We start from the raw sequence: 24,171 nt of genomic DNA on the forward strand, positions 1-24,171 counted from the left end.
AACGTAGCGTTTCTGCACATTTCCAATTGTACCGGGAGTCTGGTTTTGGGGGTCCTGTGGACAAAGCTTAGTGCTGCCTTTTGCGTAAGTGGTTGCTTAGCTGCTGTGGTTCCCCCCACCCCCCCCCCCCGGCCCCGTGAGACCGTGTGACACTTTCGTCATCACTGTTTGCTTCCACCCTGGAAACTATTTCACCTGGCCGCAGAAATGCCATCGGCTGACGTGCTGCGGTTTTCGCGCCATTCCCAGAGCTGGGTGCCGCCGTTCTGTCCCAGATTGGACGACATCTGCCCACAGGACCCTGCTGTTTCTTCATGAGCTGATATTTACAGACGCTTTACCTAAGACTGCTAAAGGCCAAAAAAGGTTGGTGAGTCCATCTAACTGTCTGAGAACATGGGAATTCATCCATACTAGACAATTACGCGTGTATAATCCTCCTCACCCCAATACCACAGTCCCTCCTCCTTCCTCATGAAACAATGCTGTTAGATCACATGTAAACTGAAGAGGACTAGAGGTGCGATTGTTGACTAAGCATTACTCTGAATGCTTAGAGACACACATCAGCAGAAATGATGACAAAAAGGGAGATAAATTACATCCATGATGCTCGTTTTGGATAGTATCAGCTCGGCTTGATGCCTTATTGTCGGCCCTTCCTCTCTGCTGAGGAGTGTATTGTTTACAAACCGCTGTCAGGTCACCATGGCGATGGAGGGCGTTTGCTAGCGATTGCAGCCCCCTTCCGGGACTGACCCCGCGTGCCGTTAAGCCTTCTCAAGGCACCCCGCCGCCGTACGCTGAAGCTGAAGCAACATAAGCCCAATTTGGGAATTCCACAGGACTGAAGTCAGACGCGCTGCAGTTTCCCAAAACAGAATGGGGGACGGTGTTTCTCGGTACAGTGACTGTTCGCGCTCCACAAGAGGGACAGAAAAACAATGTGGGTTCCTGCGTTTGTGCTTTCTTTTTTGACGGGGGGTGGTTACAGGGTTGCTCGGACCCGCTCCGCCGCTTCAGGCAGCCCTCTCGGAAACAATGACATCATCACGTGCGAGAAAACGGCTCCCCATCATTTCACGGCCTGATCAGACTCTGGGAGTCACTCGCACTGGGTCCCCGTGATGCTTCACGCCCCCCTTGGTTAAGGTGTCAGCATTTTTAAAGATATTTTTTTATGGTGTCGAAATGAAACTGCTCTAATCTCTGTATATCCATCAAAAGTTACACCTTTTTACACCAGTGTTACACCATTTTAAGCATCTTATTTATTTATTGATTAATTTTTGAGTCACGTATCCCAAACATCCAGTGGTCTGTGCATCATGCCTGTGCTTCCCACAGTTATTCCGGATAATGAAGCACGCATGTGAGTGCGCACGTCTCCACACCCTGCCAGCATTCCCACTTCGGACTTCAGTTATGTAATCCCCTTGCTCTGTGAAGCGAGCCCACACACGCAGGTGATCCTGCCCCGAGACAGCTTGACCTTCTGGGTCCCCAGAGTGCACTGAGGTCCAGCACAGTCACTGTGACACATGGCGGTGACTGTGATTTAATAACTTGGACATTAGCTCAAGTGTGCCCCAAAAAGGGGCAGGGAAAGGTGCCAAAGGACAGCATGAATTTACAGAAACGATGTACAGCTGTTTCCATACGCTCAAAGGGGAAATCGTATGGTCAATTAAACGATTAATTAAAAAGGACGTTGGGTTGCCCTGCATCTGCAGCAGATCTGGTTTCTCAGGAAAGGTTGCCCCCACCCCCCGGTGACTGATCGCGGTTGCCGTCCATGCTCGCTGCCAAATTGTCGGCGGCAGGGAGGGGTGGGGGGGGGTACGTGTAGAGCGAGCTTAGCTGGGGAGATTTCATGCTTGACTGTGAAGGCCGGCGTCCGGCTAGCAGCGGCCCGCTAACTCAGCATGCGTGGTTCACGCCGAGGTGAGGTTTCCACGCGGCACCTGGGGAGGAGGAATGTAGGTGTTCACCTTTACAGTGCACCTATACATACTGATTTTGGGGGGTCAGTAACTTGAGTTGAAAATGTACAATAGGGATGTGCTAGAAGCTTCTTGGAGGGGGAGTGTTTGGGAGTTTGGGAACAGAATGAAGATCTTCCGCTGCCTGGGGTCTGGGTTTCCCTGTCGATGTTGCAGGAAGCACTTGAGACTGCCAATGTGGGCTCTGCGTTACCGGGACTCCCAGCCTGCTTTGCCTTAGACGAGCATAGCAACTGAACTGTTTTGACCATAAAGACTGGCAGTATCTGCGTCACTGCGTCACTGGGACTCCCAGCCTGCTTTGGCCATAAAGACTGGCAGTGCCCCCAGTACCGCAGAGTAAAAACTCTGAGAAGACGGCGTGAGGTTTATCCGTCATCTTCCAAAACCCACATGTCGCATGATGATCAACCTCCCGTTTGCTCAAAAGCCCAGATCATCCCTACCTGTGCTTTATCTGTCAGAAGTCTGTACGGTTTAGAGCCCGCCTCGTAAATACGCTCCTTCTAGTGGAATGCTGACGGAGTCCAAACTGTACAGAAACATGAACCAGCAACTTTCGACAGCACGAAACACCAACGTCGAGCTCGGCCCGTCTGGCAAGCAAGACTGGAACAGCTGCATTGTGATGCCACCTTAATGGCTTCGTTGCTGGTAAACGTTTCATTATACGTTTACAAGACGGATCTCCAGGCAGGTTCACGGAAAACTCCAGAAGCAGTTAAGCAGCAGCTTGGAGAGGAAGACGCCCTAAGTGTGTGTGCTGTTTGCATTTAGTCTAAACCGATCTTTGCCTTTATTCGTTTTGGCTCTTCATTTTGTCAAACTCTGGATCAGTAGTGTCGTGTTGATGAGGAGAACAGCAACCAAATGCAGTATGAAATTGTGAAGGAAACAAAGTCTCGGTCTTCTGGGACACAAACATTTTTTTATAAAATCATTTTTATTTGAACCATTTTGAACCAGGTTATACTATCATTTGAAAATGATTAAATATATTCCTTCCATAATCTATTTTCTGTACCTGCTTGCCCTGTGCTGCGTTCCAGGGGTCTGGTGCACAGGGTAGGGCCTGGATGTAGTGCCAAACCATTGCATGGCACACACACCATTCACACCAATGAGCATGTTTTTGCACTGAGGGGGGTGGGGGGGGGGACTGGAGGAATCCCATGATGACATGGGGAGAACCTGCAAACTCCACACGTGTGCAGCCAGAGGGGCAGTTTGAGCCCCAGTCCCAGAGGTGTGAAGCAGTAGCACTGGCCACTGCGCCACTGCACCACTGCGCCACCCTGCCTTCCGTCATGTTTGAAAGGCTTTGTGCTTGTTCAGTCAGACAAGTCTGCAGGTTGGCCAGTAGGTGGCAGGGCTCAGCAAATTATGACAGCAGGAGCTGAGGACAAATTACACTACAGAATAAAATACAAATAAAGACCCCCCCCCCCCCAAAAAAAAAATAACAGCCACAGACAGTTAGTGTGTGACTGTTCTCACCTCTCCCCACCTTTATTCCTGTCACCTGACCTTGTCAGGAGAAGTTGCCAAAGTTATGCATTAACAATGGCCTGACCTTCTACGTCATAGTCTAGTCCAGCTCCAGACATCTGGGGAGACGTGCAAGATCCCTAAGGCTCTTGGCAGGTCTCACTCCTGAAGTGGGATCACCACTCAGCCTGCCTCTTCGTCCACTTTCTGTCAGAGAACAGCTAGCTTCAAACTCCACTGCTGGTGCTTGTATAATTATTGTCTCTTTTTAATGACCTTCTTGACATTTAATTTGAGTGTGTGTGTCAGGGCATCCCTGCATATTTTTCGGCACTTCTGTCTGTCTCTGACAGCACCAAAACACCATCACAATGGGCTTTGTAGAAGAGAGATGTCTGTCAAAAATGTTTTTTTATATATATTATATTTTTTTATATGTGTGTAGGGGTGGCACAGTGGTACAGTGAATAGCACTGTTGCCTCAGACCTCTAAGACCAGGGTTCGAATCTCTGCTTTCCAGGATGGACTCTGGACCCCCTATGACCTTGAATATAATAAGTGGTTACAGACGATGTATCGATGGACGGGTTGCTTATGCTAATTAACGCGTACTTTCATCGTCGCCGTGTAATTTTTTTGGCGTGTACCATTATCGTTCTGACTTTACCTACAAATTTCGTAAATCTCATTCGTAACTTGGAGACTGCCCGTATTCCTTCGGAGGGCTCCACGCCCCCCAGGGCCCACATCCTAGAATCGTCCCTGGTCCAAACCCCTCTTCCTGTCTGCCTGCTTCAAAGAGCTGAACCTTAGCAGGACCCGGCGTCAGCTGTGCACCACCGAGCGACAGGTGTGGACACGGCCACGCGATCGGGACCCTCGCGGTTTGCCCTTATTAAGCCTGTTCCCGCTGTGCCCGCGCTCCGCCGGCTGCATTCCTGCCTCACGTTTATGTGCCCCGCTTATATTTTGGACGTTTGCCCTGTAATCCATGCTGCCCGGCTATAATTATGGCCACCTGATACGGCCAACTGTACCGGAGGGCGGACCGAGTGACACCCAGGCATCATGCCAGCTCCACCGCTTTCCAAGGATCACCTTCATGCCGGCCAGGCTCCTGGCGTGGCTCCATGTGTGTGACTCGAACCCATGAACAGCCTTTTGGCTATTAGCCGCAGCCCGTTAGCCCACACGCAACGCCTGTGATTTCGAAGGTGATACGAGGGAGACACTGGAATACCGGCGCAATGTTGATCGTTGACTTTGAGTGGGATTAGCAAAAAGGTTGAGTAAGAGTTCGGAGTTCTGGTGGCTCACGGAAGTTAAGGGCAGGCCCCGGCTAACTGCGCTAAATTCCCAGTGCGTTGCTAAGCAGCTCCACTCTTGGTTTTGGGTTTGGTTTAGTAGCCCCATAATAAATAGCCGGGATGTTTTCTCTTAGGCATTGCAAATTGCTAGGCTCTGAATTACGTCTTGGTGGAGTTCTTTTTTTTTCTTTTTTAAACGCTTGGAAGCACGTTTGCTGCAGGAGCAGAAAATTGTAATTAGAACGAGCCAATCCATCAAGTTGCACTGGTACCTTTAATCAAAGTAATTTGTGTGATCTTTGCAGCGGTGAAGAGCTTCCACTGAAGGATTTAACTGTTTGGTTATGGAGACAGTGTCACAGATGCTGGAGGTTGGGGAAGAAGGTTATGATGGGGCTTCCTGGTCCAGGGGGCAGGCAGGCCAGGACAGACTTCCATCTGTCAGCAGAAATCGAAGCGCTTCCCTTGGGGAACAACCTGTCCCCAGTTCAGTTTGTTCAGAAGGCCTCCAGCACCAAGCTGAATGGGAGAACGTCTAACCAATGGAGCTCTGAGCAGCTGTTGGGGGCAGAGGGAAGCTGTTCCACAGTCTGCTATCACACGGGCAATCAATAGGCACAGGGCTGAAAATCGATTATCTGTATAAAAATGTCTTTTACCAGTGGCGATGCTCATATTACAACAGGGAGTTCTGCCCCTACTGGCCCAGAAGAGAACTATGGGCAATGTAGTCATTTTTTGTTTCTTTCTTTTTCCAGGGGTGTACACCGGCCCCAGCTGAAAGCTGATTGGCCTCCGAAATGTGCCCTCTCTTGTCACTCACTGATTCAAAACATGTCATTGGCTAATGATAACGTTGTCCCCTCATATGCACCCAGCCTTCGAAGTTCCAAGAGTTGCCCCTGTCTCTTTATAATATCGTGCTTTCAGGTCGAATCACACTGTTGTCATCACATCACATGGTTCATTGACTGCTTTGGGCCAAGTGTCCGGAAGGGTGTTAGAAGCAGGTCGAATTGTTCTTATTTCTGCAGAACCATCGGCTTAGTCGCAAGGTTGAGGAGTGGGCATAAAGCCGATACCTTGTAAATCATGTCGTGTCATGTGAATGGACCCACTCAACCCTACAGCGCCCCCTGTGCCCCCCGCCCGTTGTCCCAGCGACGACCAGTGTAAATGCCACGGCAGGCTTAAATTAGGGCATGGTGAGATGCCGCCAAGGGTGGAAAATAGCTTGATAATCACCTCTGTCATTTAATGAATGCGAGCGCGGAAAGGGTCCGACATGCTAAGCCCTCGTCACTTTTAGCATGCTGATATCAGCAGGCTGAGTTTTTTTTTTTTTTTGAGGGGGGGGGGGGTGGGCAGCAAAGGGGATTTTCTTTGCCAATTATCACCCTATGACCACTGACCTTACCGGGAAGGTCCAGCCGAGCGATACGTTGACCCCGAGGCCCGTGATCGACCACCGCCAAGCTTCGCATTTGTGACGGACGTTGAGGTCTCGCTCTCACAGGTACTCACAGAAAAGGCTGCGATTGGCTCAAAGGTTAACAGGAAGCACAGCAATGTCTTTGACTGGAATTATTCAACACAGTCACTGGCGAAGGAGAAGAATCTACTTCCTGCTTAGGTCAGGTGAAGTGACCAGTTTTGGGCCCAGAGAAGTAACTGGCACAGGGACTTAGGAAGGACAGCCAGCACTTGCGGCCTACTTGAGGTACAGCAACGTTTGTCTAAAAACCAATGGTGAATAAGGACAACCAGCTTGGGGTTAGCTTTGAGGGGCTACTTTGGAATGCTCCCCTGACAGTTTTACACCCTGGGGTATTCATGAGTCCATGGTGGGACACCCCTCCCGCAGCGCCAAAGCCCAGCTTCCATTCCACTGATGGGGGGTGCTGAGTTTTTTAACACTGCCTGTTAATCTGTGCATCAGCCCACACAGTCGGTGTCTCCACCGACCTCCTGTTGTTAGATGTTGGAGGCTGGTGATGCTCCAGTGCAGCACGAAATAGATCTCACATGTTCCACCATGGAAGATGGGAATGTGGAAGCCTTGGGGATCGGTTCCTCATTTTGCTTCTGAATAACTGTATCCAAGTCATAAAAAAAAATGACTGTTGTCTGTGCAAACAGAGGGCCACATTAAAAGGTTTGTGTATAAATAGTGGCTTTTTCCGAGAGCCAGTGGAGTAAGGAAACCGGATCCCTGATGTAAAAGGAAACTTATGTGCTTTGGAGGGGACAGAGTGTGTATCTCATGCACCCTTGTTGCCAAAATTATATGGAAAATATGGTATGCAGGGGGTTGGGGGGGGTGAAAGCACCCTTTGCTGGTTGTGGGCATCTACAAGGGAATGTGCTGGGAATTGAGAAGAATCAGCTTTACGGCAGGAACGAGAATCCTGAGGGAACAGAACTGTCATCCCAGCCGTCCACCTGTCCTGTTCTCTCCAGCGGACGAAAGTGTGCGGTGCTTGCAATAGGGACACCAGGGAGGGAATGTCCGATGACAGCTTGAGAGCTGAGATACTTCCAAGCACATTACAGGGATGGAGAGCAGAATTCGTCCACAGGCAGCTACAGAAATACACCATGGACACGTACGGGCTGCTTTGCTGAGTTTTCTTGTTTTTTTCTCCCGGGTGTTTAAACCTCCCAGCTAGTTTCCCGTTCTGTAACACACTTGGCTTGTCCGTATAGTGCTCAAAATATGACTGGATGCATTTGAAAGTGCACCATTCCAACTCAATTTCGTATTACATGCGTTTCAGACTCTTGGGGGAGGCAAAATGCTGATTAGCAGAGCGGTGCAGCTTCCATTCTCTAAGTCCCAGAACCCTCAACAAAACCTTCCAGCAGAACATTCAAGCCACTGCAAATGTCCAGGCGCATGTACATACTCTGCTAAGTCTCCTTCTCCCTGGCTACCCCTAACCCAAACACCTTGTGATACAATATCGCGTCTTATATATAATGCGTACAGAGAAGGTCGAAGGACTACAGTGAGTTCACCCTTTGCATAGTGGAGCCATCTGCCCAGGCCCTCTCCCTACAGGGAATTGGATGTACTGCAGACTCAAGTCCAAGTATCTTTGACTCAAGTATTTGAGGCTCTAACATCATTCATGCAAAGAAATAGGCCTGGAGTTGGCCGCCAGTGGTTGACGACTAAGACCTCCATTGCTGCACGAGTGCCACCAGGGGATGGTAGTTTGCAGACCCCTGCCCAGGAGACAGACACTCCCATGGGGCTCATAACAATGGGAGAGAGACGCTGGGCGTCTATAGGCCGACTTTGCGGCAACGAGTGCATCGTCTACACGTACTAAAGGACCCTGTTATTTCTCTGCTGCTGATGATCCTGTAAAAAGCTCAGCACCTTGCAGCTCTCCACGTGAGCCAGTCGACCGGCGTTATTTCAGTGAACGCATCGTTCCTCATCCGCACGGTGGGATTCGTGAAGGTGCGATGCGTAGAGCTAGGCGTTTCTGCGGCAACAGAGCGCCTGTCCCTCCGCGCAGGGTTCAGTAGGACCTACAGATGCCGAGTGAAGGGATTTAACACCCACGTTCTGCAGTAACCTTCCATCTTATGGTAACCTGTACCTTGGGGCTCGTGTATGATATAAGAGCACGGAGATCGGCCAGTAAATACGGCAAAAGACGAAGCAAAAAAAGAACGATTGAAGCAATGTATTAAAAAGCCCCACGCCCCCCCCCCTCCCCCAGCAGCACCACACTGAAGCTGACCCAGCATCAGACGTACCCTACCTCCCAGTTGAAGTCGATCCCAGCCTGCCGCAGCTTTGTCTCCTGCCAGCGGAGAAGAATTATTATCCAGTACCACGGTCCCAGTCTTTTGCCTTCTCTCCAGCTGTGTTTGTAATGTGTTTTTATCTCCAGTCCGCTGCCTGCGCGTGTGTCTGGTGGAGTCCAGGTCGATCTGGAGCCCATGGGGAGGGGGGAGGGGGGGCTAGTGCGTGGAATCAGTCCTCACCGGCCTCCTGCCGGTCCTCTCTGAAGTGGGAGCGTGCCTCAGCCAGGGAGGGGGATGGAGGTGCTGCTGAGGGTGGGGGTGTGTGTGTGGGGGGGGGGTGCTGAGAGCTACTGGCTGTCACAGAACTCTGCAAAGAGAGAGCAGTGTAGCAAGGAAGGGACAAGCGGCTCGGGGGGAGGGATAGCGGAGCTGCTGGGGCAGGACCTGGCATGCAGAAATCAGCCGGGCCACTAAATTTAACCTGTTCACCCCTCGGCCCCCAGCAGGCACTTACACCCCCCCCACCCCCGACGCAGATGGTCCTGTCAGGAGAGTGACCTCCATGGAGCTGGTGAGTGGTCCTGTGGATTAAGAAATTGTCCGAGGGAGAGACATGATAGCTAAGAAAGAGGATCTGAGCAAACGTGAGTAAGGGTATGGAGGACAGTGCAGACCAGCTCCAGGGTGAATCAACACGATTGTGTGTGTGTGTGTGTGTGTGTGTGTGTGTGTGTGTGTGTGTGTGTGTGTGTGCGTGCGTGCGTGCGTGCGTGTGTCATAAATTTGTGGAAAAATTTTTTTTTAAATAAAAGTATTTTTATCACAATGTGATAAAAGCCTGTTATTTTGATGTCGTGGGGATGCCCTTTCAGTCCACAAAAAGGGAAACTCGGTTTTATAAAAGTCTTTGACTGCAATCAAGAAGCTAAAGATGTCAAAAGTCTTATATTTTGTTTGGTTACTTATTTGTTTGTTGGTTATGGCTGGGTGGGGGTTAAGGTTAGAGTTAGGGTTAGGGCTGGGTGGGGGTTAGGGTTAGGGTTAGGGTTAGGGCTGGGTGGGGGTTATGGTCGTCACTGTTATACCCAGAGAAATGAATGGAGAGTGTAAAGAAAGATATGGATACAAACGTGCACGCTTGTGTTTGTGTGTGTGTGTGTGTGTGTGTGTGTGTGTGTGTGTGTGTGTGTGTGTGTGTGTGTGTGTATGTACTAGTGCAGGTTACAGCAGAAGTATTCTTTTATGGTGGTGTGGCATGTATTAGGTTTTATGTTTATCATGGTGCTTCACTTCAGTGAACTAAGGATCGGCACAAGCCAGGTTCACGTATCGTGAGGAGCACCTGCAGGAAACTGGCTGTTCTTGCAGGTGGGGTAGTGGAGATTAGCGCTGGTCCTCAGCCTGGAGGAGGTGGTCCTACAGGAGTCATGACTTTTGTGGATCTATAAACACACCGGGAGCAGCTGAGGTTATCCCAGGCACCGAAAACGTACGTCATTGCAATCCCAATGGCAAGCCTTCAGTTTGCTGTTAGTTAAGCGACTGAACGAAATCTAATGGAGCTTCTTGTATATTAGGACTCTTTTATGTTTTTGGGCACTATGCTCTAGGGATGCATCTATCTAATGGAACATGTGATCAGCACTACTGGAAAGATAAAGATGTCAGCTAAATTAGTGAACATATGTTTCATTTGGTGTTCACCCTGCTCCATGTGATTAGAGAGAAAAGCTCTAGATCGCTGCCGAAATCAGCCGGGTGTTGCTTTGTATACTTCGCAAATAAATATTCACTGATGGGAGTCCAAAATTTAACAGAAGTTAAATCTTAGACTTTAGAACATGCTACATGTTTCCGGCATGTGGAAGAAAATGTCTTCAAAGACTGAAAAAAAAACGAAAAGCTTTTTTTGTAGTTTTGGGTTTCCAATATTGTTGATATGAGTTGAGCATTTGCTCAGCGTATATAGCTGCCCCTGAATACTGATGTAGTATCATGTACTGTGGAGAACACAGTACCAGTGGAGACCCATCATGTCCTGGTTTATCTTCATGAGGTTGCTTTTGGAGCTTCCACAGCACATGCCAGTTGTCTGACTGACCAAGAATGGGGTTATGATGATGATGTGACATCACAGCACAAGGGAGAACAAAGTTGGATTGAAGTCTGTCATGGATGTCAATGTTCCTGAGTCTTTCCAAGTTTTCACAGAAGTGTTGTAGTTATATTTGTGTTGGACCACAAATGCATTTTGCATAAGAACACTGAGCAGTATAAGCAGCGAATGGCTTTGCTTCCAAGACACATTCCCATCAGTACAATTTACTTGCGCTCCAAATCTTAGAAGTAATTGTATTATATGTTAATTCTATATTATAGCCCTGCTCGCCCTTGGAAAGTACCCTGACAGTCTGCTCTGCAGCATTTTCTTTAGAAGACAGAATGAGCTACATTTACATCAATATCTACGTCACAGCTGTTGCCATATGTCTCTCCGCGCTCCCCCCTGTCTCCAGTGTCACGCATATACAGCCTTGCGAAATGGACTGCAGTCCTCGTAATCCCTACAAGAAAAATACCATGTAAATTTAAACCGACAAGTTCTGTCGCAGTGTTCCTGGTTTATTTGTCATGAGCTTGCGGTTGTCATGGAGACCCTGCTGTCGGAGACACCTGTTGTCCTCTTCAGGGGAAGAGATGCATCTTGATAGACAGAGTGCTGACTTTCAGGGTCTGCTGAAAGTCCCAGCTGAAAGTCCCAGCTGAAAGTCCCTGCTGAAAGTCCCAGCTGAAAGTCCCTGCTGAAAGTCCAGCTAATTTCTCACATGGTTAGATTTAGGTATCACTTCCTGTGCTGTTGATTTGCCATAGAATTACAATAGGCAGTTGATTAGCTGAATTTTATCACGCCTCGCTCAACACTCAACGGGGGAATGAGGGGTTACTGTAGCGCCTCGGCCAAACTGGTCCTTGATCTTCAGGATTACGGAATATAATCTGTCACCTGAATGAGAAGAATTCCAAGAAGTGGACACACAGTCATCTGCCTAAGCAACCATTCCTAGTCAGGAACACATGAAGGGTCTTCCAGGACCAGCTCTGGACCAGCATCATTCCATCTCAAGAACAATGATTCCAAAATGATATTTAAGGATAATGCTTGAAGATAACCAGCAGGCTCCTGCGCATGTTTTTTTGTTGTGGGTGTGGGGTCCCCTCAGTCAGATCGCCCACCCCCAAGGGAAACCAGACACTAATCTCATGTGTCTCTCAACTAACCTTGACTGGCACAGCCCAGCGGGCACCGTTTCTCTGTGCAGGGTTGGCGGTTTACACCTGTCTGTCTCTCATCACTCCCACCAGACTGGAACTGCTATTCCGATAGCAGGCTGGTTCCCAACCCTGTCGTACCTCCACCTGCGGCAGGCCAAGGAAGAGCGGGGATCTACAACATCCCAAATTAGACTGTTTCTAAAACCGTGAAGAAGGGGACATCGAGGCAGATGTCTCACTGGGCGTAGCAAGAATCAGTTGGTCTGATTTGCAGGGAGATCGGCAGTCTAAGTCAGGGTGGTTCATCAATAATATAAATATTCTACTGAGAGGGTTTCTTCATAGCTGGTCTTTAGATGTCAAATGAAATTCTGACTTGCAGCGTTTTTATGTTCACACTCCGGATTGGTGTATATCAAACTCTCTTCCTTTGCATTTAAAGACACCTTTGTTAGTAATAATTATATTTTGCCAATTTTTTTTACTAAGTATAACAATCAGTGATGTAGACCCAGGAGGCACCAGCAGCTCTTGAGATCTGGTCTGCTTGCAGCTCAGAGATTTCAGGGACATGAGTTGCTGCCACTCAGGGCAGTGCGTCTCGTTCGGGGGGCTGTCGGAGCTTCGGTAGGTGCGGTAGAACCCATGAACCTTTTCAGACTTACAACTGAGGACAAGTGTGGCAACGGTGTGGGCAAACCTAGCACAGGATTCTCCCGCACTCAAGCAGCGGATGCGATATATCCCGTCCAGCGATATGGCGGCATTCTTAACAGCTCCCCTGCTGCACGCTTCTTCAGATGGAAATGTAATCATCCAAACAGTTGTAAACGCCTTCTTGGGGCCCATCTCAGCACTGAAGGCCTTTTATGAGAAGCTGGCCCACTGGCAATCGCACACTGCGGTTTGTCACTGCGGCTCTTTACTGAATCCCCCATATTTTTTTTTTTTTTATCCCTCCCTGCTGCTCATCAGTGCTTGTAGAAAATTATTTTCTCAGGCTCTCTGGATCTCCGTCCCTCCCCAACACTCTCGGATGACCAGGAAACATGGTCCAGGTCTTTTGCAGTCCCTTGCACGATTTTAAAAGAGGTGTGTGGGAAGTCAAAACGCCTCAGTCTGTCTGCTCCATTCTGCTGCGATTGCTTCGTCATTTCTGTGCCTGCGTTCAGAACCGGGAAACTTATTCAAATCCACTTATTTTTATAAGATTCACTTTCAGTAAATGCCTTGTTTTGTTGTATTGCTCTGGATTTCCCCTGGCTCCTCTATTTCCTCTTTCATTAATTTTCCCCCGTCAATTTTAATCACACCGTACACAGCAGAATTCCTTTCCACTGCGTCTAGAGACCTTGCAGGCTCTGACAGGAAGGTTTACGGTGTTGAACATCGCAGTGGTGGAACGTAACCAGCTGACGTTCATGGGAGAACGACGAAACATGCTCTTTATTGGGTACAAGTTCCCCTAGGACAGCTGGGGGAGGATCCTGGGCTGTGTGGAGCTCAGCGTTGAATCCATGGGACTTTCCTACCCTTTGCTGTGCTAAAGTTCAGTGTCACTAAGCTTGGATTCACAGCATAGGGGGAGTGGGGGCAGGGGGGGGCTTTCATTAAAAGAAGAGGTATTTATGATTCAGCATTCTCCGCAGCCTTCTGTTCCTGGAGCTTGGGTCGGCCGTTTTAAAGATAGCTGTCCGTTATGCTTGGCCACCCCTACCATCATATCATCTCTCTGTCAGCAATGACCTCCCCTGCCGTCCACTTCAGCATGAGTGAAACGAACTGAAGCAGCAGCACTTATCTCCGCCCCGCATGATGAGGGGTTCAGGGCTCTGCAGGCCTTGTTCCAGAGCCAATCTGGCAGCTTTCGCCCACACGATTCCATGATGTTGATGCATTTATTCCTGACTTTCTCGCTCTGATTTGAGAGCAGATGGTGCAGTGGGCGGAAATGCAGATATTCTGCTACAGAACACGGGCACCCATGATGCAAAGGTGTGAACCACTTGTATCACAAAAATGGCTGGAAAATGATCATCCTGTAGCGGGCAAAACAGTACCTGTTCATCCACTGTATTAATACGGACCCTTCGCTACACACTTGTGGCTGAAGTGGAAACTGTGTAAAGTAGAGAGGCAGTGTTCATCTGCTGGTGTGGGTACACAGGAGTGAGACGTGGCCGTGAAATGCAGAGAAAAATAAACCCTGTCATTTCGTCAGATGCGTCCGATGAGGGAGAAGAAGGGAAGCCCTCAGAGAAAGCTGCAGGTGAGAAGAAACCGAGGAAAAGGAAGACTGAGAGTGTGAAGTTAGCAAAGGCTAAGAAGAAGAAGGTATATCAAACACCCTAGTTTAAGATTTGCATATTGTGCACTGACTTTTATAATTTTACACCAGATGTTCCTACAGAAGGAGTGCTTCATTGCTCAGGAGAAGAAAGACACTGCTGAAGTTAAAGGTGCTGAGAAGCCAAAGAGGAGGAGAAAGGTAAAGCAATGCATGAAACCCATAGAAAGCTGTCTTTTAGCGGCACTGTCCAAATGGAGGCGATAAGCCTGCTTTTACTGACACCTGCTGGAATAAAAGGGGAACTGCGCTCAATGTGCACGCCATCGATCGAGCCGGCCATTGCTGTGTTCCTCTGAACGCACATGATCTTTCGTGTTTTGTGTAGAAGAAGAACATCACCGATGCTTTGGCCGCATCTGAGCCCAAGCCAGGATGTGCAGCCGATCTTCAGGAACTTCTCCATGATCACTACGCAGACAAGCGCTCCATCATTGAGTTGGAAGAGTTGGAGCTCCCAGGTATAGAGTAGGCCAGAATCCTTTGGACGGCAGCACACAAATATGAAAGTGGCACTTAGTGATACTTAGGCTATGCTGGCATCTGCTTAATGGTAGCTGAAGCATGATCCAGGTGAATCCTCAGTTCCCCTACAGCTAAACTGTGACCTTTGTCTCGCCTCTCATGCCAGATTCCTGCTTCTTGGCCAGCAATGACCTTTCACACTCCCTGTCCTCCTACCTTAAGGAAAGTAAGTGCCTGGCTTCTGGTAACTGTGCGTCATGTGACAAAAAGCCCAGCCCTGGTTACTAAGTCACCCGATGCTGCTTTACATGTGTCTGTTAAACGTGGCCCACAGGCTTCCAGGAACACAGCTGGGCTCCTTGTATCTGGGGAATGATTAATCCATCTTCTGCAGCCATTTTTCTGCCAGTATCTTATAGGTTTCGCTATTTGTTTTGGCCAAATCACTGTTGATACGATTGGTGAATCATTGTAGGTTTGTCAATAAGAGGGTTTATTACTTTGCAGTTTGGATAAACTGTAGATGAGATTCATTGTTTCCTGCAGGATGACCTTGTTTTGGCATCTGTTTCACTTTATGTTTCAGTTTGCCCAAAATGGGCCAAGGTCCAGAAGAACCACGCAATTCAGAAATCTGCTGTCCTGCTGATAATCTGCAGCTCAGCCCTTCGCACTATCGAGCTCATCAAGTGAGTGACAGAGGACTGTGTTCAGTCACTAGCTGAAGCATGAATACAGTGAAAAGTGTGTTTGTACACCAGGGAAAATACTGACATTTCTCCTCTTGTTAGGCAGCTGACACCTTTTAAAGGAGAAGGGAAAGTTCTTAAATTATTTGCAAAGCACATAAAGGTGAGCAATGCCACAGCTTTCTGCTAAAGTTCTTGTGCTCTTTTTCTTGGTCTAAAATGAGATATTTTTGTTGCTGATTAACTCTTATCCAAAGCATGTTCCATGACCTTCTGTCTTGTACAAAGTCACGGTGAGCCTGGAGTCTGTCCCAAAAAAGGTGGGATACTGGTCCGTCACAAGGCATGAACTCAAATGCTGCAGGCAATTGAGATAGAATTCTCTGCCTGTCTTTAGTCTGTGGGAGGAAACACAAATAAGCACAGCAGGAATAAAACCCACAAGCCCGAAGGTGTGAGGCCACACTGCTTTTTACTGAGCCGGCCACACTGCCCCAGCAACTCAAATGTTTGTCGTTTTAGCTAGATATGTATGTTCATGCAGTGCCAGAGCTCCAGTAACTTCCAGTAAGCAGTGCCACTGTCCAGAGCTCCACTAATTAGATATACTTCAACACACCTGAAAACAGTTTTGCAAAGGAGCAGAATTAGTCTTGCCTGTGTGTGATGAATGGAGGTCTGCTGTGTAACGCCGCTAATCCCCCCCCCCCCCTCAGGTGGAGGAGCAGATGAAGCTGCTGGCAAAGGGGGTGGCACACATCGGAGTGGGAACGCCAGGGAGAATAAAAGCACTCATTGAAAAAGGCAAGGGGACACATGTACTTGCTGTTAACCACTGGGGGGAGCACGGGGAGGGGGGGGTTTGCATTACTGAGTGACACAGAGAGGGAAATGCAATAAAGTATACACTGCTTTGTATGCCATTCATTTGGGATACAATAAATATCAGTGCTGTCTATTTAACCCCCAGAGCTGATCAAATGTGTGCCACTCTGCCCCCTGGTGGTACGAAAGCAGCATATATACAGAAGGTTCTTGTTATTGCAGTCGTTTCCTGCAGAGGTTCAGACCAAATAATTGACTTAATAAGTAGCACTGAGAATTACAGTGGTAACATTTACATGTTCTGCTGCTACAAAAATAATGACTCCAGACCTGGTCATGTGACCTTCATGTGAGACTCCCTCCCTGATCACAGATGGGTTGACCCTGGATGCATTGAAGTATGTGGTGCTTGACTGGAACTGGAGGGACCAGAAGCTGAGGAGGATGGTTGACATCCCAGAGGTGAGAGAGCGCCACCTGGTGCCAGAAGTATAGTAACTGCAAAAAATGTTAAGTCTAACAAACTATACGCTGAATTAATTTTTTATGGATCCTTCCAGTGGTTTATCTTCCTTCTTATGCATTTCTTAGAAACACTAAGAAGCTATTCATTAAGTTTATTTTAATTAAATTGCTATCCAGGGTTTCCTGCAGAGTCCACTGTTTGGGGTGGACTCTGACATTTCACAGACGGTTATATGAATATGCACGTTGCGGTATCTCTTCTAGGTCAAAGCTGACATGCTGAAGCTCCTGGAGACCCGCATCGTTATGGGCTGCAGGACTGGAACGATTAAATTAGGCCTCTTCTGACCGAAGACCTCTTCATAAATCACGTTTTCCATTGTTCAGTAGTCATCAAAAAGTCTTTAGTTAGTCATGATCCTGTATGTAAATGGTATGGATTTGTATACGGCTCCTGTAACGCAAAGCAAAAAAAAACTGAAATGAAACGCAAATAAAGATAAACAGTGCAGATCAGCAGCATTATCCTGGTGTCCAACATTCTCAGGTCTTGGTTGGGCAAGTTAATCACGTTTAAGTTGATGACTGTGGCCTGCCCTGTGGTGTTCTTCTGGAAATATTTTACATACTGAATACACATGATCTTCAGAAATATGCAACAGGCACCAGTTAAAGGGTTATAAGGTCTAAGCCCCGGCTTGTGCCTCTTTCTCTTATCAGATGCCTCATATTATCACTGTAGAATAAACTGGCCTTAATTCATCCATCTATCAATCCATCCATCCATATAACAGATTCTCCATGGGGCTGGGATTTAAGGGCCGTGCTCAGGGGCCCTGAGGTGCTGAGTCCAGGGCTCAAACCGGCAACCTTCTGATCACCGACACAGAGGCTTAGCCCACTGAGCCACATGCTGCCCCCTCTAGGGAAAACAAAGTGGGATTCAAACCCATACTGGGTCAAGTCGTCTGTCCCAGAAAGTTCCACATAAGTTTGCAACAATTTTTTGCTGCAAAAATCTGGTTATTCATTTAGGAAAAATGAACACAGGACAAAAATAAAATATAGTGACATTCACATAGTGTGTAAATGAATGAAATGTAATGACATATGTGAGGTTTAAAATTGGACGTGATTAATCCCCAATCGGCCACTCCTTCCGTGTGGCCCGCCCCCTCATTAACCCCGTGTGGAATCCCCGTACGATCAGCTGTTTCCTGTTGTAGTAATTAGTCTTATGTATTTAAATCTGCGTTAGGTATGTTTCCCCCATTCCTGTCATTGACGTCAGTTCTTGGCTCTGTCTTTGTTTGTGGATGTATGCGACAATAAAGCCCTCATTTCCCCAACTCCCCGGACTTCTGACCCTCTCTCCTCACTCCATCTGCGCTCGGCGCGACACAAGGATTAACATGCAAATGTTAAAGGTTTATTATAAAAGACCTTTTCTCATCAGGAAGTCCTTTCTTTTTATTACAGTACATACAGTAAACCCTTAAGTGAAGAGATCTCTGACCAGTCAGTATTTTTATTGTTCCGCTTAAAGGTCTCTAGATAAGCAAGGGGAGCATAAAGCAGACCTTATTTAAAATCTGTGGGGGGCTGCCACTGAGCCCACTTCATGTCTCATTTACAGTGGCTGCTTTCCAAATGGATGTAATGACAATGTAACACTGTGCTACATGTACCAGCCTCTGAAAATAAATATTTCAAAGTTGTCCATATACAAGGTATATTCTTTAAAAGCATTTGCAGAAATGGATTTGGACCAAGTGAAAAAAGACCTAAATTTGTGTGTCGTTTTGCTAATAAAAACTGAATGAATAAACTGTTCAATGTATAATTTTAAGATGATATGTTTTGCATAGTACAAAATTGGGCTGAACCTCTTAATAGGATTTTAATGTCTTCTCCTGATAAGTCTTATTGTCCAGACTGTATGGACACTTATCTTTTAAAGTTGGTTTGATAAGCAGCTTGGTCTCCAGATTAAAGATTGACACTAAAAATAACTCTGCCACATACTTTCAGTTTTGTGGCATAAATACAGTGGTGGGAGCCTGTATCCGGCATTTGTAGCAAGGAGGGATAATGGACAGCCCTGATCAGCCCGACCTGCCGTGCTTCGGTAAATATATCCATCCATCTTTTAAGGTTATGATGATTCACTGTGTATGCGTGGCGTGATTAATTCCTGTTCATTCATCTGTATTTTTAATTAAGATAGGACCGTTTGTAACTTGAATTTATGTTTAGTATTTTTTTTTTTACATTTTTAAGTGCGTAAAGCAACACAGAAAGTGAGGATGGATTTATATTATATAATTATGTATTATGCAATTTAAGTTGAATTTTTTTAACTGGCCATTATATTTATCTTAGTGACACTGCATTTTCTCTCAGTGGCACATAAAGAGCACGGTCTAAGAAAAATACTATGCAAGCTTGGGCTGGAGGAGTACTATCCCAACAAGATGTCTCTCCAGTGTCTACTGAAGATCACCGGTGACTCCATCACAGACACAGGGGCAGACTCAGAGAGGGCTCTGCCCATGCGCTTCTTGAAGCGGCTGATGATGCTCAATGCTGAATGCCGAAGCACAGTGGCTCAAACAGAAGACTATGACGAGGACGATGGGGAAAGCGACACAGTGAATCCGCTGGACCTCGTCATTGCGATCTTCCACTGCGCGGACAGCTTCCTCCAGCAGGCAATGATGCTAAAGATGTCAATGTGTCAGTTTGCCCTGCCCCTTCTATTACCCCCAGGCACTGAATCCCAGTGCACGCTCATGCTCTGGGCCATGCAGGACATCCGGAAGGAGTGGCGTCCCCACAACCTATTGGACACCAGAGGATTTGTGGAGGATGGTATAGTCAATGTCAGCATGCCATTCATCTCCTTCGTCAGGCTACGCAAATGCAGCCTGCCCAAGTCTCAGCTTCTCAATGAGATCATGGGCAAAGCTCAGCAAATACACAACATCTTCACACACATTGACATGGAGGCCGGAAACGTACCTAGGTACATTGTTGATGGATTGGTTGAAATTACTTGGTATCTTCCCTGTGGTAACAAAAATCTTGATATCTTCCCAAAACCTCTGGCAGTGGCTAATTTGCGAGGAGATATTTGTTCCTCAGAAACTCAATTTGCATTTCTCACGAAGGTGTCATCCGCTATCTTTGTATTCCTGGATCAGGTTGAAGAGGCAGAAATTAAGCTGTTAAGCTCTATAAAAAATACTGCACCCGAGTCCAAGTTTCTCCTGGTTGTTAAGACTGATAAAGAGACAAAAAGAATAAATGATCCTTCTATTGAACAGCTAATCAGTCAATTACAATTGCAATCAAGTAATATAATATCAAAATCTGCGAAGGACAACAAATCAAGATTTTCAAATAAGTTAACTGCTGCTGTCACACACGTAATGCAGAACTGCAAACACAGCATAACCCTAAGACAGATTTCAAGTGTGGCTTATGATCTAGGCATTCAAGTTGATGAAGACCAAACAGATGCTTCTAGATCTGGAAAAAAGGCTGCGAAGGAGGTTGAGAAAACAATTGGGGTACGAGAAGTAGCTGACTACAAGAAGAATTTTCTGCCTCTGCAAGGTGAACCATGGAAGAGATTAGCACAACTAGAAAAGGAAGAGTGTCGGTTACTCAACCCAGGAGATCAACATTTGGAAACATACAAGGCTCAGCTACAAGAGGAGATACAGGACATAAAAAATAAACAAGGGAATTACCAGACAACTAAACCTATGCTGAGCTTTATTAATGCTCTCTCAACCTCAGATAAACAGGAAAGAGCCTTTTTCCTTAAGTGGTTGAGTCTCAGTCTGGACACTCATTCACAAAAAGTATTAAGCAAACTTCGCCGCCAGCTGAAGGAAGCACAGAAGCAGAAAATCGACAAGGACACACTGGCACGGCTTGACCAACAGCTTCTTGACAGTTCCCTGGGCATCGAGCATTACTTTAGAGAAATGGGGCAAATCTATGAGGTCTTTAAGGGTAGGTCCAATATGTTCTCTGATCTTCCTAATATTGCAGCAGAAATTTTGTTAAATGGAGTCCCTCTGGAACTTTTGGATGGAGATGCATCTAACATCCCAGTGAACTGGGTGAGAGATGTGCTCATGAAGCTTCACAGTGCAGTGGGTGAGATAAGTCGCCTGTGGGTGGTGGCAGTACTTGGGGTGCAGAGTACAGGGAAGTCCACTCTGCTCAATGCTATGTTCGGGGTCCAGTTCCCTGTCAGCAGCGGCAGATGTACCCGTGGGGCCTTTATGTTGCTTCTTAAAATCGAGGAGGACCTTCGTGAAGAACTTGGCTGTGATTTGATCTTGCTGATTGACACAGAGGGCCTCAAGTCTTCAGAGATGTCCCAACTTGAGGACAGCTATGAACATGACAATCAGATAGCCACCCTGGTTGTTGGTTTGAGTGACATCACTATTATCAACATCGCCATGGAGAACTCAACAGAAATGAAGGACATTTTGCAGATCGTTGTTCACGCGTTCCTCAGGATGAAAGAAGTTGGCAAGAAGCCCAGATGTCATTTTGTTCATCAGAATGTAGCTGGAGTTTCAGCACACAGTAAAACCACTGCAGAAAGACGACAACTCATTGACCAGCTGGATGAGATGGTAAAAATCGCAGCCAAAATGGAGAAACAGACTGAAGTCGTTAAATTCACAGATGTATTAGATTACGATGTGGAGAAGAATAACTGGTACATCCCAGGGCTGTGGCATGGCACCCCACCAATGGCCCCAGTCAACACAGGTTACAGTGAAGCTGTGCACGAATTCAAGAACCACCTCATAGAAGAGATTAAGTCTTGCAAGACAGAACGACATCCTTCACAAATTCCTGAATTCTTGGAATGGATGCAGAGTCTATGGAAAGCAGTCAAATATGAAAACTTCATTTTCAGCTTCCGAAACACATTGGTGGCCCATGCCTACGACAACCTGTGCAGGGACTTCAATCAATGGGAATGGGAATTCCGTAAACAAATACTCCAGTGTGTAGCAGGAGCGGAGGTGCAGATTTCTCATTTTCTGACAGAAAATGCTGATAATCTGAATGATTTACAGCAATTTATCACAAAGATAAAGCAAAATGCATCAAGTGAGTTGAAGACAGAGGAACAAAAAATGACTGAAAAACTAAAGGAATACTACAAAAGGAAAGACAGGCATGTCCATCTAATTGAAAAGTACAAAGTGGACTTCTTTAATAGCATTAGATGTCTGCAGAAAGAAATTGAACATGTTGTGAATAACAAACTGGACACAATTGTTGAATTAGAAAGGAACATGAAAAAGGTGAGAGACATTCATAGTGAGCACATGAAAATGATTGAGGAGCAAGTGTCCAGACTCCTGAAATCGTGTAAAGACACAAATACCCAATTGTCAGACGAACAGTTGAGCATAGTGTTTGAAAAGATGTGGACTGAGACTGTGATAAATATTGCAGGTCTGAAGGAGCGAGACATTGATTCTTCTGTGTTCGCACAGTTACGTAAGAATTTGCAAAGACGAAACGTAAATGAGGACTTACAAAATGTTACGAATTTGAGTCACTATGCTAGTGAGACCTTTGAGGTTAAAAGCAAACATTTTAAAGGAAGTTTCATTAAAAAGATATGGAATGAATTTCTACATAAAGAAATAAAAGCAAATGCACAATATGCTATAGGTGAGATCATTGAAAATTGCCAAAGGTTTGTTAAAGATCTTGTCAAGAGTCAGAAAGATTACAGTGACACATTCACCAACGATTTGCTCAAAAAGATAGACCATGATCTTGTGCATAAAAACCTTAAAACCAACACAAAGTGTGAAGTTGATCTAAAACTGTACATCTGTAGTCATGCTGCAAGGGATTTCCTTGAGATGCACAGGCAGTTCCTTAAAAACAAAGATCCACGTCAACACCTAGAGGACTCTAAATTTCGGTACTTATCAGACTTTTTAGATCTGTACCACGAGAAGGATCATTGTCAGCGAAAAGTGACAGACTTTGTCAATTTATGCCTTAAACCTGCAGTGACAGATTATATCAACAGGTCATTGGGGATTGACATTGTGGATGAAATGCTGACAAGCACTCGCTCCACTGAGTACAGCTCTCGATCTTACTTTCAGTTCACCATTCTGAAGGAGCTATTACAGAAAGATGATTTTCAGAGCTATGTCAAATATATCCTAAAATATGAGATATTTGTCAAGGACTGGATTTTGATGCGAATTATCAATGAGCTATCTTCAGAGAGGTCGATCGTAAAGCTAAAAAGCAAGAATCTTGCTGTGATTATACAGAAGATCAATGAGGCCATAGAAACCGCAAAGGCCGACAGGGATGATCAACTTTTACCTAACGACATTGAAAACACCAGCATACTTGTTAAAAATCTTTGCAGAACTCTTAGCAAGGACATGCGGATTCCTATGGATGTAGTTGAAGGGGTCTTATTTCAAATCAAATCAAAACCCCTGTCTTTCACAGACAGTCTCTTAGAAGCAGTGAAGGATCTGGAAAAACTGCTTAAGGCTGAATTTGATGACACAAAAAACATTCCCCATGTTCTGCAAGGCCTCGCCATCAAGCCTCAGGATGAGCTCTTCAAGAGGGTGTTTGGCTGTGGACAGCAGTGCCCCTTCTGCCTGGTTCACTGCGAGGCTGGAGGTAACGAACACAATAAGCACTTTGCCTCTGTGCATCGACCTCAGGCATTCGGAAGCTACAGGTGTATGACTACTGAAATACTGTGTGAAACCATCTGCACAACTGATGTACACAGTGAGAATTGCTTCAAGAACTGTGACACTAATGGAGAGTTGCACCCATACAAAAATTATCATTCCATTTACCCTGACTGGATCATCCCCCCTGATGTGTCAATAGAAGCATCTGATTACTGGAAGTATGTGCTGCAGAGATACAATGACAGGTTTGCAGAGGAGTACAAAGCCAAGCCTGCAGAGATTCCAGACGCATGGAAACAGATCACCAGAGAGAAAGCCCTGGAGAGCTTAAACATAGCCTACAGTATCAAAGGTAGTTAAATGTCATTTGCCAAATAAGCTAAGCATTGTTTAGAACCATGCAGCACTAAAATCCCCAGAGATCGCCATGGAGACACTGCGGTGTTTTGTTTGCAGTTTGTAGCCACAGTTTACATCCATCTACGAAATCACTGTACTTGAGTCATGAAATTACAGGGAAAGTCATGCACCACACAAGGTGGATCCTTTAGTAGAATGTAACTGAGATGTTTATTTAAAAACAATCTTACATTTACTAAGAAAATGAAAGAAGCTCACAGGAACAGCTGATTGATAGAGTGTGATTAAGTGTGTTGATGGACAGCTTACATTTACTTACAAAAAAAATCTAAATGACTCACTTGTCATTATACTTGTCACATATAGCTGATTTAAAATATACAGCTGAATTTAAAGTATACCTTAGAAGTTGCTCAAGAATTGTAACAACTTGCTCATCAAAATAAAATACAAAA

At 46.3% G+C, this 24,171-nt stretch overlaps 3 protein-coding genes across 7 annotated transcripts in view; 2 read left to right on the plus strand and 1 right to left on the minus strand.

Moving 5' to 3' along the window:
* The window catches only part of filip1l (filamin A interacting protein 1-like), a 60,354-nt gene extending 51,491 nt beyond the window's left edge, over positions 1 to 8,863 (minus strand). Inside the window, exon 1 of the mRNA XM_048999348.1 lies at positions 8,576 to 8,863. The gene's annotated coding sequence lies outside the window, so the exon portion shown is untranslated. The remainder of the gene's footprint in view (positions 1 to 8,575) is intronic.
* The window catches only part of cmss1 (cms1 ribosomal small subunit homolog), a 63,812-nt gene extending 45,838 nt beyond the window's left edge, over positions 1 to 17,974 (plus strand). Inside the window, exons 1-10 of one of the 5 annotated variants that reach the window (XM_048999372.1) lie at positions 8,943 to 9,132; positions 14,056 to 14,103; positions 14,233 to 14,322; positions 14,510 to 14,642; positions 14,813 to 14,872; positions 15,233 to 15,335; positions 15,438 to 15,498; positions 16,052 to 16,139; positions 16,534 to 16,622; positions 16,890 to 17,974. In XM_048999372.1, the coding sequence (XP_048855329.1) occupies positions 9,124 to 9,132; positions 14,056 to 14,103; positions 14,233 to 14,322; positions 14,510 to 14,642; positions 14,813 to 14,872; positions 15,233 to 15,335; positions 15,438 to 15,498; positions 16,052 to 16,139; positions 16,534 to 16,622; positions 16,890 to 16,973 (765 nt within the window). In that variant the 5' untranslated portion in view covers positions 8,943 to 9,123 and the 3' untranslated portion in view covers positions 16,974 to 17,974. Of the gene's footprint in view, positions 1 to 8,942; positions 9,206 to 14,055; positions 14,169 to 14,232; positions 14,323 to 14,509; positions 14,643 to 14,812; positions 14,873 to 15,232; positions 15,336 to 15,437; positions 15,499 to 16,051; positions 16,140 to 16,533; positions 16,623 to 16,889 lie in introns of those variants that run through there. The other 4 variants (XM_048999371.1, XM_048999373.1, XM_048999370.1 and 1 more) reach the window with 4 other exon arrangements.
* A 742-nt stretch (positions 17,975 to 18,716) lies between these two features.
* On the plus strand, positions 18,717 to 23,716 carry LOC125722883 (up-regulator of cell proliferation-like). The gene is made up of 3 exons (XM_048999115.1): positions 18,717 to 18,753; positions 19,029 to 22,169; positions 22,383 to 23,716. Exons 1-3 carry the CDS (start codon positions 18,717 to 18,719, stop codon positions 23,714 to 23,716), a joined length of 4,512 nt encoding a protein of 1,503 aa, XP_048855072.1.
* The last annotated feature ends 455 nt before the right edge of the window (positions 23,717 to 24,171 follow it).

This window comes from Brienomyrus brachyistius, unplaced genomic scaffold (genome assembly GCF_023856365.1).
Source record: "Brienomyrus brachyistius isolate T26 unplaced genomic scaffold, BBRACH_0.4 scaffold44, whole genome shotgun sequence".
In the NCBI taxonomy this organism is placed as follows: Eukaryota; Metazoa; Chordata; class Actinopteri; order Osteoglossiformes; family Mormyridae; genus Brienomyrus; species Brienomyrus brachyistius.

Coding starts and splice junctions, on each gene's coding strand:
- LOC125722883 (XM_048999115.1), top strand. CDS start 18,717: ATGGACAGCCCTGATCAGCCCGACCTGCCGTGCTTCG. Junction 18,754..19,028: donor GCCCGACCTGCCGTGCTTCG/GTAAATATATCC, acceptor ATTTTCTCTCAG/TGGCACATAAAGAGCACGGT. Junction 22,170..22,382: donor TTCTGTGTTCGCACAGTTAC/GTAAGAATTTGC, acceptor GGTTTGTTAAAG/ATCTTGTCAAGAGTCAGAAA.